General features: G+C 37.0%; 1 protein-coding gene across 1 annotated transcript; it reads left to right on the top strand.

Moving 5' to 3' along the window:
• Positions 1-588: 588 nt before the first annotated feature.
• Positions 589-21,327, top strand: LOC144968680 (TLC domain-containing protein 2-like). Its single transcript, XM_078907250.1, has 4 exons — positions 589-912; positions 12,739-12,821; positions 13,097-13,179; positions 20,735-21,327. Exons 1-4 carry the CDS (start codon positions 641-643, stop codon positions 21,221-21,223), a joined length of 927 nt encoding a protein of 308 aa, XP_078763376.1. The 5' UTR covers positions 589-640; the 3' UTR covers positions 21,224-21,327.
• Positions 21,328-21,981: the final 654 nt, after the last annotated feature.

Below are 21,981 nucleotides of genomic sequence, written 5' to 3'. Positions count from 1 at the left end.
AAAACAAAATTTAAACAAAAAACTAAAAACAAACAAACAAAAATAATAACAACAAAAAAAAAACAAAACAAAACAAAACAATAAAAAACAAAACAAACAAACCAAAAACAAAAAAAAACAAAAACAAAACAAAAACAAAACAACACAAAAAAAAAACATCCATGATAAAAAATATATGCTTTTTAAAATTGCCATTACAATACAAACGTTAAAACTGTCTTCCCGACGTGCAGTTATTTGCAGGTCTGATAACCCAATGTCTTATGGGCTCATTGTTGTAATGGTAATCTAAAAAGAAAAAAAAATGACGCAAAATAAATATTGTCCATTACAACAAAGTTAAACTCGGCCCATCAGTATAAGTATAAGTGGGTGGGTTCGAATGTCAGACCTACATAATTACACGTCATGTCTTGTCAAAGTGATGTATAAAGAAACCCGCGAAACAATTATAAGCAAACTATGCTTGTGGGGTCAGGGATTCAGGAATTAGATTATAGAATTTTAATCAATCCTTGAATTTTTTTTCTGAGCGACCTATAATATTATTGATGACGTAAATATTGGTTGCTATCGTGCTGAGCGACAGAACTCGCCTTGTTGTGTGGTCACATGACTGCTACTTCCGCATTCGGCAAACATGGCGGACATGCATGAAAACGGATCGAACATAAGAGACGGAATTATGATGGAACCAGACAATGATTCTGAGTATGAAGAAATGAGAAATTCTATTCAATACAGGCATGGAATTTATTTCATACTTTGTTCGATACTTTTCTTTCAATGTGTCAATTGGATTATAAAGTCTCAAGGTCCCCCAAAATCACTTCGACACGATGAGTGGAAATGGAGAAATCTGTACGTTTCGTGGGTTCATTCCTTTTTCTGCTCTGTCTGGACAATGTCAAGGTAAAGTTAATTTTAAAAAAAAGGCTGTGCTTATTACCAACCGGTGTTTGGGGTTAGTAAAATTTGCCTATTCCCAACAGGTGTTGGGGATAGTAGGTACAATTTGCCTATACTATTCCCAACCAGTGTAAATTAGTGTTAGAGTTAGAGGGTAAAAGTAAAGGCAAAGGCTATTCGGACCCGAGTCTGAATTGCTTCCCGTGGCAATTCGGACTCGAGTCTGAATTGCTTCCCGTGGCAATTCGGACTCGAGTCTGAATTGCTTCCCGTGGCAATTCGGACCGATAGAATTGCTTCTCTAACCCCGAGTCTGAATTGCCTTCCCTGGCAATTCGGTCTTGTCTAATTACAACCCAACACACACACACACTGATGAGTATCTCTAAGTCATTAAAAACAGAATAATCACACACACATACACACACACACACCCCCCCCCCCCCCCCCCAACAAAAACAAAAAAAAAAAACAACAAAAAACAACCATTTCCACAACCTAAGAGCCGGCGGCTTTTTCTATTTGATCTCCCCTGCGTCCAGCGCCTCGGTCGTTTGTGGGTTGTGGAGATGTTAATGGTTACCCCCATCATCTACTTATGAGAAGTCGCTGGTTACTCCCCAATCCCATTACCAGTTGATCATTAATTTTCTCTCTGTATTCAACAAGTGCTTATTTTATTAATAGGCACCTAGTCCAGTATTATCTAATAATATTAGTATTAGAAGGTAAACTGCACCTACCCCAGTGGCGGGGCTCTATTGCATGGTTTGCCGCCAAGAATCGCCTCTATTTTTATATTTAGAAATAAAACAGCATTTTTTAATTTAAAAAGAATTAAGATACTGCCTTTTGTCAAAGCCTGACCCATAATGCCTTTTAAATAAAACGCTCAAAGCCCAAAGTCATATTATTCCCCCCCCCCCCCCCACTTTTTCGCGGCCGCAAATGGCAAAATATATAATGTAGATATGTCATGCTCATGGCAAATCAAATAAATCTTCCAACACAAAGACACTCTTTTATCTATGCGAGGGCAAATTGATTGTTAACGTTAACAATAGCGACTACAATTGTAATCTCCCAAAGACCACAAATATTTAGATTGTTTTTGTTTTTTGAATCGCTTGCAACACATTTAGGTCATATCAGCGCCAGTAAAAAGGGAGAAGTTGGATAATAAAAAGTTCTAGAATTACAATTTAAAAGTACCCAAAAAAAAGTAAGACAAATTGAAGGTTAGTCATCTTCAGGCGTTCTAAAACGTGACTTTCTCGCTCACTCACCCTCCTACCGACTGACAACTTACAACTGAGAACGAGCACCTTTCCCCCACCCTACCACGCTTCACTTTCGACCCAGCTTCCACTTCCGCCACTTCCTGTGATTGCGCAGGCGCATTGTGGCAGGAGTCCGAATTGCCACGAGAAGCAATTCAGACTCGGGTCCGAATTGCCACTTCGGTGTTAGTGTTTAGTGTTAGTGGGAGTCCTTCCAAAAGCTCCTAGTCCTAGTGCCAAGGGAGACAACTTAAATATTCCCTCAACTAACCTAGTACCTTTAACTGACCCTAATAGGAAAAACAAACACCCTATCGCCTTTACTAAGACTTATAACTAACCCTAATAGAAAAAAAATCATTCGAGCTCGAGCTCACGCTAACCCTAATAAAAGAGGTAGCCGCTATTGCCGTCGTACGGCTAACCCTAATAAAAGAGGTAGCCGCTATTTTCTACGGTGAAAATAGTCTGTCAGGCTATTTCACAGTACGGTGATAATAGCCTGACAGTGTGTGGGAGACTATTTTCACCGTACGGTAATATCTTGGTGGACTTTTTTCACTGTCCCGTAATATTTTGGTGGATGATTTTCACCGTACGGTGATAATAGTAATAGTGTGGGAGACTTTTTTCACCATACGGTAATATCTTAGTGGACGATTTTCACTGTACGGTGATAATAGTGTGGGAGACTATTTCTACTTATGGTGATAAAAGTGTGGGAGACTATATTCAATATGATGGTGTAGAAGGCTATATTATAATAATAATAATAATAATAATAATAATAATAATAATAATAATAATAATAATAATACTTTATTGCATCCCAAAAAGGAAATTTTTTGTACAGACGTGTTATAATTTACACAATAAGATAAAAATACAATAGAAATAGGATGTATATATAAAAAAAGGAGCAGCTCTATAACCAGAGCTGCACTTTATGATATGAATAATTTCAACACTGTATAATAGTTAAAACTGTCACTATAAATTGAAAATTGAAAAGATTGTAAAACAAATAAATTAATAAATTAATATTTATATTTTTAAAAGTAAAAATGAGAAATAATTATATAAAATGATTATTGCTTGTTGTTATAAAGCCTAATACTGGACGGCAGAAAAGATTTTCGGTGTCTCTCTGTTTTCGTTGAAATAGAGAAAGGGCGACCACTTCTTTCTGACATAATAATTGATGGTCTTAGTGGATGATACTGGTCATTTAATATTTTAGTTATTTTATTTATACAAAATTTCTCGTATAAAAGATCTACATGGTCAACATCATTTATATAGCGTTTAATGGATTTTTTAATATTTGAATTTATTTTGTTCCTTTCCACTGCTAAGCAATTGCCTCCCCAAGCTGTTAATACAAAATGACAAAACACTTTCGATTACTGCTCTATAAAATAATGTGCAGAGAGTTTTATCTATTGTAAACTGAGAGAGTTTTGATAAAAAATATGTACGTCTGCACATCTTATGCCTAATTATTTTCAAGTGTTCATCCCACTTGAGCCTGTCATCAATCGTTACACCAAGGTATTTGTAGTGAGGAACTCGCTGGACGAATTGGTCCTTTAATTTTAACGGTTCTATCGGTTCCTTCACTCTCCTAAAGTCAATCACTAGCTCCTTTGTCTTGCTTCTGTTAAGCTCTAGGTGGTGGGCATCACACCAAGACACAAATCTATCAATTTCTTGCCTATAAGCCACTTCGTTGCCATTTGTTATGAGGCCTTGAAGAGCAGTGTCATCTGCAAACTTTATTAAAGGTACACTCAGGTTTTGACTTCTACAGTCATTCGTGTATATTGTGAATAATGCAGGGGACAATACACAACCTTGAGGAGCACCAGTATTTGTAGTTATACAGGAAGATTTGTTTTGTCCTAATTGAACATATTGTGCTCTCTCCGTAAGAAATTGGAGCACCCAAGCAATTATATACTTGTTTAAATTCAGACTAGTCAATTTTTGAACAACCAACTGAGGTTGCATTGTATTGAACGCTGAAGAAAAATCTGCAAAAAGCAATCTGCAATAGCTCCTAGCATGATCTAGATGCCTGTAGATGTTGTTTGTAAACAGCAAAATGGCATCCTCTACGCCACGTCCTGGTTTGTAAGCAAATTGATGACTATCACTCAATGGCATAAACTGATTCCTAATTTTAACAAGAACAAGTTTTTCTAAAGATTTCATGACTATTGAAGTCAATGCAACAGGTCTGAGATCGTTCATAGTTTAAAGTTTTTCTTTTTTGGAACAGGAATAATTTTGAAGTTTTCCAAATTTCAGGATCGAAACGCATTGGAGGGACCAGTTAAAAATATGTGTATAAATGGGGGAAAGCTGATGGGCACATTCTTTTAATAATTTTCCTTTCAATCCATCCGGCCCAGCAGCCTTCCTCTCGTTTAGTTTCGGAAATACAAATCTCGTTTCCTCCTCACTGACCTCAATAGTCATTTCATCTTCCAAAGCCCTGTCTAATTTATGTTTTTCATTTTCAATATCAAATTTGTTTGCTGTGTCGAAACGTGAATAAAATTTATTTAGAGTTTCAATTTCGATATCTTCTGATATAATCGTGGGCTTTGGATTATAGTTAACAGCAGTTTTAAGCCCCCGCCACGTGTCCCGTATATCCCCAGAAGAAAAGCATTTTTCAATTTTATTTTTGTACTTGTCTCTACAACTAGATATTACTCTCTTTATCTCTTTTTGTTTTGTTTTCAGATCTTTTTTGTTTCCACTAGTAAAGAGAGTTTTCTTTTGGTTCAATAAAAGTTTTAGATCTTTTGTTATCCAAGGCTTGTTGTTAGGATAATATTTTATTTCTTTTTTACAAGACACTAGCTGTTCACAGAATTTTAAATACTCACTCACACAGTCATTCAGCTCATCCACACTATCACATGATTCGATAAAAACATTCCAGTCAGTGCATTCAAAACAACCACGCAAATCTTCACACACACTTCCGTTCCAGATCTGTACACTTTTCTTTACTGGTTTTACACGTTTAAAAACAGGGCGGTAGGTGGGGAGTAGCAAGAGCATGCAGTGGTCAGATAAACCTAATGGGGCACGGGGTAAACATTTATAACTATTTTTAATATTACACAGGAATAAATCTAATGTTTTTTTGTCCCTTGTCTCGCAGTCCACGTATTGATGAAGTCCCGGGAGAGTAAAATCGTTACATTGGTTAAAATGGCCAGTGACCATCAATACGGCATCGGGTGACTTAATTTGAATGTCCTGTGTTTCTTTCCTCAAAATATTTTTCGCTGTGGTGTTGTCTGATGATGGTGGAATGTAGACGTTGATGATGATGACATGAGTATATTCCCGGGGTAGGTAATATGGTCGTGACGAAACAGTAATAAATTCAATATAATCGTCACAATACATTTTCTTTATCTGACAGTTATTGGGGTGGCACCATTTGTTGTTAATATATGTGCACACCCCACCCCCAGTTCGTTTATTTACATTAGTCCGATCTCCTCGAAATAGTGAGTATTGTTCAATATCAAAACATGATGATGGTATGTGAGGAGATAGCCAAGTCTCTGTTAACGCTATTATAGAGGCTTGACGATAGTCACTATTAAAACGACACAGTGAAAACAGTTCATCAATTTTATTTTTCAGTGATCTTACATTACCTGTCACTACACAGGGTAAAAATGGACGAAAAGGCCGTCTGTTAAATTTTGTTTTTATTCCTCCTTTTCTTCCCCTCTTTCTTACTTTAATAAACGATGTGTCAATAGTGGGTGGTGGGGGTGACACGGGTTGGAGGGATCGGAGAGTCTCTGGAGTATATGTTATCGATAGGCTTTTGGCAGCAAAATCACAGGCTAAAACACCATTTATGCTTATAAATATACAAAAAGATATAAAAATCAGGAACAATATATACTTCACATCCATTTTGAATAAAAATTAGGCGTAAATTCCGGCGATTGAATGATAAATGAATAAAAATATGTGTAGAAAATACGTGAACATTCACAACACGTCTGTTGTCGCCGGAAGCCAGGGCCAAACAAAAATATTCACTGTACGGTGATAATAGTGTGGGAGACTATTTTCACAGGACGGTTATATCTTGGTGGACGATTTTCACCGTATGGTGATAATAGTGTGGAAGACTACTTTCACCGTATGGTTATATCTTGGTGGACGATTTTCACCGTACGGTGATAATTGTGTGGGAGACTATTTACACTGTACGATCATAAAAGTGTGGGAGACTATACGGTGATAACAGTGTGGGAGACTATTTTCACCGGACAGTAATAGTAATATCTTGGTGGACGATTTTCTCTGTACAGTGATAATAGTAGACAGTAGTGTGGGAGACTATTTCCACTTACGGTGATAAAAGTGTGGGAGACTATATTCAATATAATGGTGTAGAAGGCTATATATTCACTGTACGGTGATAATAGTGTGGGAGTATTTTCACAGGACGGTAATATCTTGGTGGACGATTTTCACTGTACGGTGATAATAGTGTGGGAGACTACTTTCACCGTATGGTTATATCTTGGTGGACGATTTTCACCGTACGGTGATAATAGTGTGGGAGACTATTTACACTGTACGGTCATAAAAAAATGGGAGGAAATACTAATCGAGGACACCGTAGGAAACAACTGGAGTAGATTTACCAGAGTACTTAACCAATGCTTCGAGAAAAACATCCCGAAAAGCAGAGGGAACCGGGTTGGGAGAAGAAATCAACCTTGGATGACGCAGGAAGTGAGAGGGGCATTACGGAAGAAGAAGGCAGTAAATAGAAGATACTCTAGAAGCAAAAAGGAAGAGGATTGGGACAAATACAAAAGAGTGAGAAACGCAACTACTAAAATAGTCCGACAAGCGCATCAAAAGTATGAGAACAAGATAGCAGAGGAAACGAAAGAAAATCCTAAAGTATTCTGGAGTTATGTAAACAGTAAAATGAAGACAAGACAGGGAACCTGTGACATAAAAAAAGAAGATGGCACTTGGGCATCTGAAGATGAAGACAAGGCAGAGGTGCTAAATCTCTTCTTTGCAAGTGTCTTTACAGTGGAGAACCAGAAAAACTTGCCAGATATTGCTAAAACAAGTAATATAGATACTACACAATGGCCGATTACTGAAGAGAGAGTAATGAAGAGACTACAAAACCTAAAGGAGAGTAAATCACCTGGACCTGACAAACTTCATCCTTACATCCTAAAAAACTTAGCAGAGCAGCTAGTAGAACCCCTAACCAAGATATTTAACCAGTCGATGAAAGAAGGAAGACTACCAAGGGAATGGAAAGAAGCTAACATCACAGCCATATTCAAGAAGGGAGACAGAAAAAATCCAGAAAACTACAGACCAGTGAGCCTGACATCTGTCGTCTGCAAGCTCATGGAACAGCTGATTAGAGAAGAAATGGTTGATCATATGACCAAGAACAAACTATTCAGCAAAGATCAACATGGTTTCATGGCGGGAAGGTCTACAGTAACAAACCTACTTGAAACAATGGATGACTGGACGAGAGACCTGGAATTAGGCAACAATTTAGATGTCATATACCTCGACTTCAGAAAGGCATTTGACAAAGTTCCACACTGGCGCCTAATCAGGAAATTGGAACAGTATCAAATTAATGATCAGACAGTCAAATGGGTCCGAGATTTCCTCAAAGATAGAAGACAAAAAGTGATAGTGAATGGAACAGCATCAACAGAGAGACTGGTAACAAGTGGAGTTCCACAAGGAAGTGTACTGGGACCAGTTCTCTTCCTGATTTATATCAATGACTTGCCAGACAATCTATCATCTAAATGTAAAATCTTTGCCGATGATACTAAGCTCTATGGAGTAGCTAATACAGAAGAAGAAAGAAACACCTTACAACAAGATTTGAAAAAGCTTGAAGAATGGTCCGAAATATGGCAGATGGAGTTCAATGTAGATAAATGTGCAGTTCTTCACCTAGGAAAAAACAACAGAGAAGCAAACTATATAATGAAAGAAAAACCCCTGCAGAAATCCAATGGGGAAAAAGACCTAGGAGTATTTATTGATAGGAAGCTAAACTTCAAGAAGCAAATTAAAGATGTTCAATCTAAGGCTAGTAAAACACTCGGAATAGTGAAAAGAAATTTCAAGAATCTGAAAACAAAACACATGACTACCATCTACAAGACTATGGTTAGATCAAAGCTGGAATATGCTAACTGCATATGGTATCCGAAGTTTGAGGGAGACAAAGACTGTTTGGAAAGAGTGCAAAGGAGAGCAACAAAACTTATCACACACCTGAAAGACAAAACATACTGTGAGAGATTGAAAGAATTAAATCTCCCGACCTTAGATTACAGGAGAAGAAGGGGAGATATGATCCAAACATATAAAATAGTAAAGGGAATAGACAGGGTAGAGGCAGGATTCCTTAAACCAAACAAGAACATTCAGACACGAGGAAACAGCAAGAAACTGAAAAAAGAACGTTTTAAAACAAATGAAAGAAGGAACTTTTTTTCATCTAGAATTGTAAATAACTGGAATAAACTACAAGAAACCACAGTATCAGCAAAAAATTTGAATAAATTCAAAGCAGAGTTGGAGATAAGCAACACCCTAGGAAACAAGTTCAATTATAAAAATTGGTCCAATCATTAATAGATGAGGAGGAGCGAAGGAGACTACACCAAGTCTAAAAGCTCTATACAGAGGTATCCAGGTAGGCATAAAAGTGTGGAAGACTATATTCAATATAATGGCTATAGTCACTGTACGGTGATAACAGTGTGGGAGACTATTTTCACCGGACGGTTTTATCTTGGTGGACGATTTTCTCTGTACGGTGAAAATAGCCTGACACACTTTTTTCATTGTACAGTGATAATGGTATCTTAGTAGCTAACAAACTTTGCAGCGTTTGTCTGTGTTGAATCCATGACCTCAAGAAGTCGGGGGGAGCGGATAGACATAGAGTTTGAAATCACCTTTTCTCGAGTTGTGAATAGCTCATACTCATACAGTAGAGCCACGCTCTCCCCGGCCAGGTGGAGTTGTTGTACCAGTAAAGGTCGCGGGTTCGAGACCCAATCGCCGCCACGAAATTGGAAATCTTAATAGGTAACTGTAACCTATTCTGAATCCGCCATCCTGCCTGTATTATTATAGCTTTGGGAGGCCTTCCGAGAAAGCTCATCGTGCTAAGGCAGGGAATTCAAATACAACCTAGTACTAGTACCTTTAACTACCCTTAATAGGAAAAACAAACGACCTCTAGCTATCCCTAATTGAAAAAACAAACAAACAAAAGCCCCTAGGACTGCTTTGCACTGCCTTTCAATACCTCAAAAATCAAAATGGCGGCCGAGAATCAAAACAATGGTCAAATTAGGAAATTTTAAACTTTCACAGATCGATCAAGGTTTGTTCTATATGATGACAAATTGAATAAATAAACGCCTGACAAAAGGTCCAAAGTGAAAATACAAATTGAAAGAAATGCTATAACGAGGAGCTTTCGGGTGGTCTCCTTTTTTTAAAACTTATCTGCACGCAGGAAGAAAATGATGTCGGATCGAATTCTAATGGTCCGGATGCTGAGGTTACTACGTCACAGTTCATTTCCTGGCTTCTGATTGGCTAATACATATGGTGAAAATAGTCTGTCAAGCTATTATCACCATATGGTGAACATAGCCTGAGACACTATTTTCACCGTACAGTGAAAATAGTCAGCCTGTAAAAAAAACCCCAAAAAAACCTAGGACTAGGACTGCTTTGTACAACCTTTCAATACTTCATAAGTAGGCCGAGAATCAAAACAATAGTCAAATTAGGAAATTTTAAACTCACAAATCTATCAATATCAAGGTTTGTTCTAGAATTTTTTTTTATACTTCTATTTCTATATGATGACAAATTGAATAAATAAACACATGACAAAAGATCCATGGTGAGAATACAAATTGAAAGAAATGCTAGCGCCAGGAGCTTTCTGAAGGTCTCCCAAACTAGTGATGTAGATAGTGTAAATTGGGTGTAAGGGATAGAGTACAAAATAAAAATTGCGTATATATTCGCAACCAGTGTCGATAAAAAGTATTTAGGTATCCAAGTATTTAACCCAAGAATCGACACAGCAGTTAAGCAGTTAAGCTGTTTGACTCTTGATTGGAAGTCCTGGGTTCAAATCCCAACGGGACACCTTTTTTTCAATATTAATTTTTTTTTTTTACTTCTATTTATCTGTTTTCCAACTGGTATTATTTTTTTTTAAAGCTTTCTTATTGATTTGTTTATTTATCATTTTTCTATTTTTCTTTCATTAAAATGTCATTATTATTTTCATCAGTACACTTTTACCATGTTATATCATTACAATTATGATAATTAGGCATTGTTGTCAGAACAGTAAACAAAGTCAATGCTATCAGCGCGAACTTTTCAGAGCGATACCTAGCACGACCTAGTAGGTAACACTAGATAAAGATATTGCTCTGACAGAGTGACACCTTCACCTAATCCCTGCCATTTTAAATTCCATTTGTTTCTTAAATTAATTCTTTGGAAAGTTATGCCTAGAAATGACAAATTTGTAATGCAGGAAAAAATTTGAATGTCCAGTCTCGAGCAATATATAAATAATTTAGCCTAATCAGTAGCCTTCTTTTCTTTTTCCATTGATAGGCAAAACAGATTGGGATGGGGGTTGGGTTTGTGTGTGTGGGAGGGTGGGATGGGGTGGGGTCAATTCATGCATTGTGGTGCCATGCAAAGTGATGTAGATCACAGGTCTCAGTTCTTACTAAAATAAAAATTTAATAAGATAAATGTGAACAATCTTTGCTGTGATAATCACTACCATTGTTACTTCAACACTGCTACTACTTCCACCTCCCTCAATCAGCTTCTCTACTACTACTACAACCAACACCGCGTCATCATCACCACCACTGCTATTACAACCACCACCACCACATCATCACTACCACTACCACTACAACCACCACCACATCATCATCACTATCATTACAACCTTCACCAACACATCATCTCTACCACTACTACTACAACCACCACATCATCATCACTACCATTACTTACTACAACCACCACCACCACATCATATCATTACCACTCCTATAATCACCACCACCACCACGTCATCATCACTACCAATGCGACTACCACTACCCATGTATCATTATCATTACCATCACTACCACCACTATCATCATCACTACCACCACCATTAGGTTTTGGAGCTTTACTTCATTTGAAATAAAGGGACTTTGGATGGGATGGTGTTTGATATTGTGTTTACTCACTGTGGATTTTTAATTCAGAAAAGTGAGTGGAGTAGGCACTTATGTTGGTAACAACAAGAGATGAAGTAAGTAGAAAAGTGCCAGAAGACAGTAGAGAATAAAAAATTTTTTGGGTTCGTGAATAGCTCACATGGTAGAGTCACGCTCTCACTGGCCAGGCGGAGTCGTCGTACCAATAAGGTCGCGGGTTCAAACCCTATCACCGCCGCGAAAATTTAAAAAAATTCTCTATTGTCTTCTGGCACTTTTCTACTCACTTCATCTCTTGTTGTTTACTCACTGTATAGCTATCAATTTAGAATAATATATAAAAACAATGCCAAATACCATCCAAATTCCCCTTTCTTGTTTGCGGAAATTCCCCTTTCGGCATTTAAATTCCTCTGAGTGGTGTTTGAAATTCTTGTGAGCTAAATTTTAAGTTGGCGTCTCTGCATGTATATTGAATGTTTGTTTCATGACGGATTTTTGAATTCTGCAATGATGGGCCCCTAGGGCCCTTTGCAAAAATATGACCTAAAGACCTTAAGATTTAATATGATTAAAAGAGAACAGGAAATAGTAAATGTTTGCAGTCGAGAGACAGACAGTATAGAGGATTTATTTTAACAAATAATAATCCAACACCCAATTACCATCAATTTCCCCGAAATAGGGGTTACAAAATTATGGAAATAGAAACAAAAAAAGATCAATAAATTTAGCTGGTGGGTTGTGAAATTTTTAATTGTGGGTGGTTTATTGACCAATTTGCTAATTAACAATTTTCTTACTGATTGAAAGTGAGAAAGGCAGAAATGCCAGGCTGATTTTGACAGTGCTTTTATTTTTACAAAATATTATATGCGGAAATAATGATGACTTAAAAAATAGTTCATTTATGCAGTTCCCAGGTATTGTCACCGTGCTAAATACTTAAAATTTGTTTTATTTTGGCCTGTTGATAATTCCTGAACTTCATGAAATAAATTTTTTTTTTGTTTTAAAAAAAAAAGTAATTTAAACATTTCTTTTTTAAAGAATGTGTTTGTAATATTTTATAACAATTGGCTGTTCTTGAATTCATGTGTGCATTGAACCTAATCAATGTTCTAGTTTAGATTTCAACGAAAAAAATAATAAAAGACAGAAAGGAATAGAAATGTTGAGCAAAATGTTTTAATATGTGATTTTCTTTTTCCCCTCAGCTTTATCTGCTATCCTGAGGTCTTTGGAAATTTGTTAACTCATATCAACCGGTATACATATTTCAATGTCTGTTTTGCTCTTGGTGAGTATTAAGTCATGAGAAAAGTTGAGATGATTTAAGAAAAATAGTTTTAGCGCCTTTGCCATCTATATTATTTTATTACTCATCTCTTTTGTATTTGTGCATGGCTTGGCTATTATTAAAATTATAATTTTCAAACCCCCATTCCTTCCTCTTTTTTTTTTGTTGTTGTTTGAATCTAGTGTTCAGTAGTCTCTGATTCTAATTAATGCAACAACAATTCATCTTTGTATTGACTGAATTTTATATGTTTGTTACCTTTTTCCCTTTCACAGGGTACTTTTTTTACGACTTCCTTGACCTGATAGTCAACCACAAAGTGTTTGAAATGTGGGAAGTTATACTGCATCACATTGTTGTAAGTTATTTTTAGATATGTCTCATTATTTCATTATTTTGAGGTTTTATTTTGTTCACAATTTCAATATTCTTATTCTTGCTAATAAGTTTGTATGATATGAAACTGCTGAATACTGTAAGAAGACGCAAGAGCTGCGGAACGAAAAAGATGCATCTCGCATTTCATTCTGCAAAAGTGTATTTCTGGAGGAAAGGAAGAACTATTTGTTGGAAATAAATATCAAGTGTAAATTGTCTTAAAGTCTTTATGGCCATTGTCAATGAGATGAAAGGTAAATTAAAGACGATCATTATTTCCATCTAGGTATAGTAACGTTTTTTGCTTAATATTTTACACAGAATATAACTGACATTAGAAGCACTATTATTGGTCATCGTGACATACTGAATTGTTAGAATTCCATTGATTCTCTCTCCTCTCACTAGTACTGCTTTAGTGGACTGCTTTTTATCAACTTCAGAAATTTATTTTCCCAAAGAGTGCTCATAGCTATATTCCCTCCTTCCCAAACAAATGTTGCCATCTTGACCTTCTTCCTGCATGCCTGTTAAAAGGAAAATGAGCTTATTGATCCAATTACTTGTGGGATAGTACCAAATTGCCTGAAATTGGTGATTGTTTCCCCACTGTTGAAGGATCAACCAAAAAAATCCAAAAAATCTCGACAATGAAGACATAAAATATTTCAGTCATTCATATTCATTTAAATTGTCAATCTCATTATATAGAACCAAATGGATACTCTTCTAATTATTCTCTGCTGGATCATGGTTCCACAGTGTTCATGCAAATTAATGAGGTAAAGGTGAACTATTCAATTGGTAAACTTTGAAAATGAGTCTTAGATCAAAATTTCAAATTCAGAAAAAAATTGATCCATCATAGGTTCATAAAAACTTTTGAAATTAGTCAAATTATATCTATAATTTACTTTTAAAAATCTTTGCTTCACCCATGCAGTATTTTTAATAAGTCACGATCAAGAAAAGTAGGTGATAGTATAATTAAAGGCAAATTTGAATCAGCAATGTGATTAAGGAAACGATGGTGGGAGAAAAGGGAGGTGGGAAGGAATGTTTCATTCTTTGCTTTTACTTACTTACTTACTTACTTATCCGAACCAGCGACCACCTGAGCTCTAGCCCTTCGGTCTTGTGCCATGACGTAGAAGTTGGATGTCTTTTGTAATTGTTCCAGGTGACTATAAAGTGTGTTACTGATGCTTGGATTTGGTGGGAGGAATGTGCATCTCAGGTCTTCAAGAGGTTGACATTCAAGCAAGTGGTGTGTTACTGTTTCATTGGGGTGTTGACATAGGGGGCAGGAAGGGGATGTGTCTTTTGTAATTTTGCTTAAATGGTTGTTGAGCGGTATGTGTTGTGTTCTTAGTTGAAAGATGATGCTTTGCTGGTGTCTTCTGAGCTTATTTAGGCAATCAGTCTTTACAGGAGTGGTCATAAGGGAAAACATACATCTACCTGTGGTGCTCATTGCCCAACTGTTCATCCATTCTTCTCTCTTATTTGTTTTGATTATTTGTTTCGCTGTGTCTAAGGATACTGGAATTGATGGTTGTAAAAGTGTTGATCCGAGTCTGGCTAGTCTGTCTGCATTGTCATTTCCTGGTATATTTGAATGTCCCGGTATCCACTGGAGAGATAAGTCTACTCTGTGTGTTGTAAGGAATTCATCTAGTTGAGATCTTAAACTATTGAACGTTGAGGAGAGTTTATCTAAATCGAGAGCTTGGAGAACCGATTTGGAGTCTGTGAAGATGACAGTGTTTTGAAGTTTTGAAGGGTTTAGCTGGAAAACAGAAGAGAGGTGTCGCAGTGAGGCTTCTATTGCAACTGCCTCTGCCTCGTAGTTTGAGCAGGAGCTTCCGCAAGAATTGTGGATTTTATCACAGGTTTTATCTGGGTATTCTACTACAAACCCATACCCAGCATTTTTAGTTCCTTTGTGGGCAGATCCATCTGTGTAAACATGTATCCAGTTGTCTGGGTATTCTTGTATTGTCTTCATTGCTAATGTTTGTATATCTGATTTGTTTTTATTTCTTGTTGTTTCTTCTACGAGGTTAGTCTTTATTTTTGGAAGTTTTAGTTCGGCGTATGGAGGTTTTTGACTGATTAAAATAGATTTTTCTCTGTTTTCTGGGAGTCTGTGTCTTTCATTCAAGTTGTTAGCAATGTGTAGCAGGGATTTTTGTTTTAATCTTGTTCTTGGTTTCCATTTCTCTGCCAGAATTCTGTTTGGATGGTTTTCCTCTTTTCGTTTGTATCTTTCAACCATTTCAAGCACTGCTGATTCTCTGCGAAGTCCAAGTGGTTCCACATTAGTATGTATTTCACATGCTGCTGTGGGTGTCGATCTTAGGGCACCGGAGATGAAGCGAAGGGCTTGGTTTTGTACTCTGTCCAAGGTTTTGTGTGTGTTTTTACTACCTACATTTTGGAGGGCTAAATTGTAGTCCATGACGGAACGCACATAGCCTAAATAGAGTTGTCGAAGCGAGTTTTTGTCTGCTCCCCAATTAGTACTGGCTAGTCGTTTTAGTAACTGGAGTCTCTTTGTGGCTTTGATTTTTACATTCTGAGTGTGTTTGTTCAGAGATAGTTGTCCGTCTAACTGTATGCCCAAATATGTGGGGTTTTCTTCTTTCGCGAGTCGATGGCCTTGGATGGAGAGTGTTATTTCTTTCTTGGAAACAGGATGGCTCTTAGTAAATATAGAGTAGACTGTTTTATTGCAATTAACTTTTAATTTCCATTTATCACAGAAGGTGTTTAAGCTTTCTAAATCTTCATTTATTCTATTGGAGGCTATTGGTAGGTGCTTCGTAGTATACCACATAACTAAATCGTCAGCATATAGGGTCTTTTCTGTCTGTAATACTTCTGGTAGATCATTTATAAAAATAAGAAAGAGAGTACAGCTGAGGCAGGATCCTTGTGGGAGACCTTCCTCTAATACTTCTCTGTTTGACAGTCCGTTATTAATTTTTGTTTCGATTGTTCTGTTACTGAGAAATTGTTTAATCCAGAAGTAGAGATTTCCATCAATTCCGTAGGCCATCATTTTTGATAACAACCCTTTCCTCCATACTTTGTCATAGGCTTGTTGGAGATCAACAAAAACCGCGACTGTATGTTTTCCATCTTGAAAGCCATCAATTATTTTTTGACTTAATCTAATCTAAACAATTGATCTTCTGTTCTTTGCCCTATCCTAAAGCCTGCCTGATATTTATTTAGTAGGCCACATGTCTCCAGCCACCAGTATAATCGGTTATTTACCATTCTCTCAGCGATCTTTCCAACACATGAGGTGAGAGATATTGGTCGGTAACTTTTCGTTTCGTCGGGTGGTTTATCTTTCTTTAAGATTGGAATTATAATAGCATTTTTCCATCCCCTTGGTACTATTCCTGTCTCCCATGTTAGATTTGTAAGTTTGAGAAGCATCTGTTTACCTCTCACGCTAAGATGCAAGAGCATTTCATTGTGTATCTTATCTGGTCCAGGGGATTTCCTTAACTTGAGTTTTTTCAGAGCTCTGTGAAGTTCTGACATGGTAAAGCCCTCTTTGAACAGGTATGAGATAGCTTTTGGGGCCTTTTCTTGATGTTTAAGGTCTTTAATCAATTTTTTGTCCTTTTCACTTCTTTTTGATGCCTTGTTTACTGAAGCAAAATGTTTGTTGAAGATCATGGCTTTTTTTTGGTCATCTACGATTGTTCCTTCTGTAGTTTTCATGGGCTTTGGGTTGGTTTTCGGGGTTTCATTGTTAAGATTATTAAGTAAGGCCCATGCTTTTTTCCCATTTTGATTGAGGTCAATATTAGCGCATGTGTCTGCCCATTTCTTTCTTTTAGCGTTGTTAATAGTTCTTTTGACAATTGCCGATGCTTTATTGTACTCAATCTTGTTTTTAATGGTTTTGTTTTCCTCTAAGTTTTTCCTCGTTTCCTTTCTTGCATTTACTGCCTTTTCAATTTCTTTGCTCCAGAAGGGTTTGTAATTCTGTCGACTACCTCTTGGAATTCCTGCTTTTGCAGCTGCAAGAATGGCTTTGGTGAGGGCTTCGTTTAAATGTTCTACACTTGATGTATCTGTAATTTTTGGAAGCTGGTTATCTAATGTTGCTGTGAAAACATCCCAGTTTGCTTTCTTGAAATTCCATTTGGATTTCTGCTCAAATGTTTTCTTCTGTTTGAACTGTCATTTGTGTTAAAATTGGTTTATGGTCACTGCCTATTTCATCCAGGACTTTAATGTGACAAGAATTCAGAAGGTCAGAGGAGATGATGGTTAGATCGGGATGACTCAGGGACATATGAGCTCTGTGAAGAAGGGTGGGGACTGAGTCTGCATTTTGTAAAATGGTGAGGTTGGTTGTATTGCAAAGCTTTTCTAGTTCTTTTCCTGTGTTGTTTAAATTTTTGTATCCCCATAGTGGAGAGTGGCCATTGAAGTCACCAGCAATTATTGTGTTGTTTTATTGGGAACTGTTTAGATCTGTTAGGTTTATAGTACACCGTGGAGGGTTGTAAATGTTGTAAATGGTAAATTTCTTATTTAGGTGCCATAAGGTGACTTTCTGTACATCGGTTGAGTTCTGTGATGGTTTAGAAGTAACATCTCCTGTGATGTCATTTCTTATATAAGTAATAACACCACGGCAGTCGTCACATTTGCAGGTATAGTATGTATAACCAGCAATATATGGATCGCTATTTTTATACAGGGTTTCCTGAAGTAAAGCAATGTGAACTTCCTTTTCATTTAATAATTTCTTTAGCTCTGTCTTTTTATTCCTGATTCCACAAATGTTAATTTGTAAAATATTCAAATGTTTGTGGAATTTATTTGTCCCAGTAGCTGACTTTTCGCGCAGATCAGCCTGGTTACTCACTGTCTGGCGCAGACCTTTTTCGAGGCGACGTCCGAGCTCGTATGCTTTCCTTTTGTTTGTCATGGCATGCTGGGGAGTCTCTGGTCTGTCTTCCCACCCTAACCTGTATTCCTTGTCAGCTGCATAACATCAGGAGTTGAGCTGCAGATGCATGTTCCTCATATAATTAATTTTTTTATAGGGTTTAGTCAAGTAGCCTTCATTTTGTCTTTCCCACAGTCTCTTTCATGATTGACGGTCGCCCATTCCCCGCCACCTACTGTTTCCTGGCTTGCAGTTATCAATTTCAGTTATTCTTTCTGCTTAAAGGGCCATATTTCATAAACAGAGGATCGTCACGTCCTGGGTCATTTGTGTCGATGAGAGATTCTGTGGGCCTTAAACAAAGGGATACCATCCCTTTCCCCTAAAAATCTCAATTTTTTAAGAAGGATACATGATTACAATCAATCACAGATAGTCATGCAGAAGACATGGGCCACAGGCCGACCAAAGAGGGAGTATAGAAGTGTTAAAGTTACTGCACTAGGAAACAAGTATGAGCTATAGGGGTAGATTAAGAAAAGTAAGGACATACAGAGGACACCACACTACAGAATGAGTGTGAGGTGGGTGGGTGAGGAGCAGAGCGTGTACCACTCATCGGTGGGTTCTGTCTCCTGCACCTTAAGAGGAAGGGGTCCCACCTACTCCCTAGCCCGGTTATACCGCCGGGGACTCGGTCGCGCCCATAACAAACTCAGTAGAAACGGGGAACACCACGGGAAGGTGCTGTTATGGACACAATAATGCATGAGAGGCCATATGCAATAATCTCTGTCAGACAGGATTACGCGGCAATCAATGCACCTGGAAATGAGAGGTGTTGGGTTCGAAATGCACATCAATTTCCTTTCAGCAAGCGGACGTCCGGCCCAGACCTTGCAGCTCCCCATTCTTTGCTTTTAAAGTTGTTGCATCCAGTCAAGTGAACAATTGGCAAGTGACAACAATTGCGATGGAGTCAGCAGGAGTCATAATCAGTATACAATGGAGATGCAGGCCTGCCAATTCTCCTAATTTGATCTGGAAATTCTGAATCTGGTTGATCTGTTCCCTAACTCAGGATAACATAAATTTTCCCGATGTCACATTTTTATTTATTGTCTTTTAAAAGGGAATGATAATGACCACAAAGGATAAACATGATATTATAATTTAATAATCATTGTTATGGAGTATGTTAAATGGGCAAATCTTACATGCTCTTTCCTTTATTATTTGTCCTTAGTTGTTAATGTTAATGAAGTTTGACCAATCTGAAATTCTGTTGCTGGCATTTTGAAAAGTTTGCAGGTCTTGAGATTAGACTTCATTTAAATTAAAATTTAATTTTGTGCTGCTATGTGATCTTGTGGTATGACACTCACTTTTGGATCGGAAGGTCCTGGGTTTGAGCCTCGCTATTTTGACTAGCTAAAATGCTAGCACTAATAACTACCTGTGAAGGCTAGGATCAAGTATGAAAAATATTTTGTGTTACAAAACAGTTGACTATCCCACTCCCATTTATATCCAAGATTTAATTACTTCCCACAATCTCTGAAGAAAAACTTAGATCTACTGATTTGAACCTTTCCTCTGCCTTCTGTACAAAATTGAAATCCTATGAGGACAATCTTCTTCAAGATTGACCCTCCCACTCGGAATTCCATCCAGAACCTGTATAATAATCTGATAGCAATAGATTTAAAACATTTATGAATGGCCTCAAAACCTTCTTTGATAAATGATAATTATCAATAATCAGTTCATGTTCTTATCTTCTGTTCATCTGAATCTGACTCTGTGTGTGTGTGTGTGTGTGTGTGTGTGTGTGTGTGTGTGTGTGTGTGTGTGTGTGTGTGTGTGTGCGTGCACTTGTATGTGGAGAAGTGTATGTATGTGAATAAATGTGCATGAGCTTGTGTTTGTAAGCGTGTTTGGGATTTTATCTTCACCATAAAAGTAATATCGATTTACGTGAAGTACTTTGGTACCTAGGTATAAAGTGCTTAAATAGAAACAACCCTATATTGTTAAAATGATAAAAATGACAACAGGTTTTGGTTTCACCGCTGTTATTACCTGTCTTATTGTTGATGTTCTTGTGTGCAACTGTTTTAGTTGACATTACTGAGGTTGGGGTTCTCAAAAGCTCAGTTGGGAGGGCACTTGTTTCACATGTAAAGGGACCGAGATCAATTAGGGTGAAGACAATATTTTTTTTCATACTCCCTTTCCACCCAGAAGTGATTGGGTAGCTGGGTTTGTTAGATCTGGCAGAAAGTACTTTTCAGTCGACCGGGTAGCAAGCAATTGCTATAGTGAGTTTCACGCTATAGAAACTGGGATAAACTCCAGCTCCATAGGCTAAATGATTCTGTAGGACTTCTTATAGAGGTCGCTTAATTGTCACAAATGTTGAAGTATCATTCGAAGGACATGAAACTGGAAAATGGTGACATTTTACGGCCCGAGGTTAAAACAATTAGCTATTGCAGTTGTTGCTTAACTCAAATGTGCTGTACTCTTGAGATAGGAATGCCATATGAATAATATGTTCAATGAATATCTCTATATTGGTATTTTTGTTTGTTTATTCTTTTATTACCAGGTGACTGGCATGTTGTACTACAATATTCACATCAAATCCAATATAGCTTTCAATTTGATAGCCCTGAGTGTGGAAGTGAACACTTTCTTTCTACATTGGAGGAAATTACTTCAAATGGTTGGCACTCCATACAACAACCGTCAGTACACGATAATAAAATATATCAACCTGTCAAGCTTTATTGTGTTTCGATTTGGGCCCCTGATTGCAATCACAACAGCAATTTTCTTTTGGCGTCTCAAGGTCTCAATGTTCTACTACATATGTATCTGCATCTCCATGGTTATCATGGACATACTTAATATCATTCTTTTCAAACGTTTATTCAAGAGTGATGTTCTACGCTCCCATGATGGTACTAGAAGTACAGCCCTCCAGACTTTTAAGAGGGATTTCAGAATAGTGTTTTATAATGATGGAGACAACGGCTATGTCCCTGTTGCAAATAACAATGTGTCAAAAACTGTTGAAAATGAGAAAAAAGAATGACTAGTGGCCATTGACTGAGACTGACGTGTGTGCAGGAATAACTGAGCTGTAATGTTATGAAGGATTGATATTGATTTTACATACATGCGTAAAAAAAAACATCAAAAAACTGCTGTGGTTTGTTTTTCATATGTACTGCTTTAAACTCATTGTAAGTTATGTCAATAGTTTATGCAAGAGCATTAATCATTGATATCTTATGTTTTGATTGATGGTTAATTCAGATGTTTCGATTGTCTTGAATCCAGGTAAAGCCCTTTCTACCAAAGGTTGAAAAATTCAATCAGATTTTCATAATTTTGCTCTTCCAAAGTTCTTTTAGGAATTGTTGTCACCATTTTACAAATTTGTATTCATCAGTAAATGAATCTTCCCCAATGACTGAATTGGGAAAAGCTGTAATGTTCACCAACCTACCTCACTCTTTTCTGTCCACATGGATGCTCACCTCCTGGTACTGATTCAATCAGAAATTTAACGTCTCTTCCTGTTGCATATTAATTTCTGTGATGGATGAGTGTATGACTGGTTCCCACCATGATAAATTAAAAGAATTGATTTACATTTTTCCAAAGGACAAAAGTTTATGGAAGGTCCCTATACAAGTTATTAGTGAAGCCTTGACACACAGATTTAATCAGTATATATATATATATATATATATATATATATATATATATATATATATATATATATATATATATATATATAATATATCGGGTGGTCAGAAAAAAGCACCGCTTTTTATCGCCTTGTAT

This window comes from Berghia stephanieae, chromosome 3, assembly GCF_034508935.2.
Source record: "Berghia stephanieae isolate SIO BIC M18660-M18661 chromosome 3, UCSD_Bste_1.3, whole genome shotgun sequence".
Lineage (NCBI taxonomy): Eukaryota > Metazoa > Mollusca > Gastropoda > Nudibranchia > Aeolidiidae > Berghia > Berghia stephanieae.
This window is presented reverse-complemented; position numbering and strand designations above follow the sequence as displayed.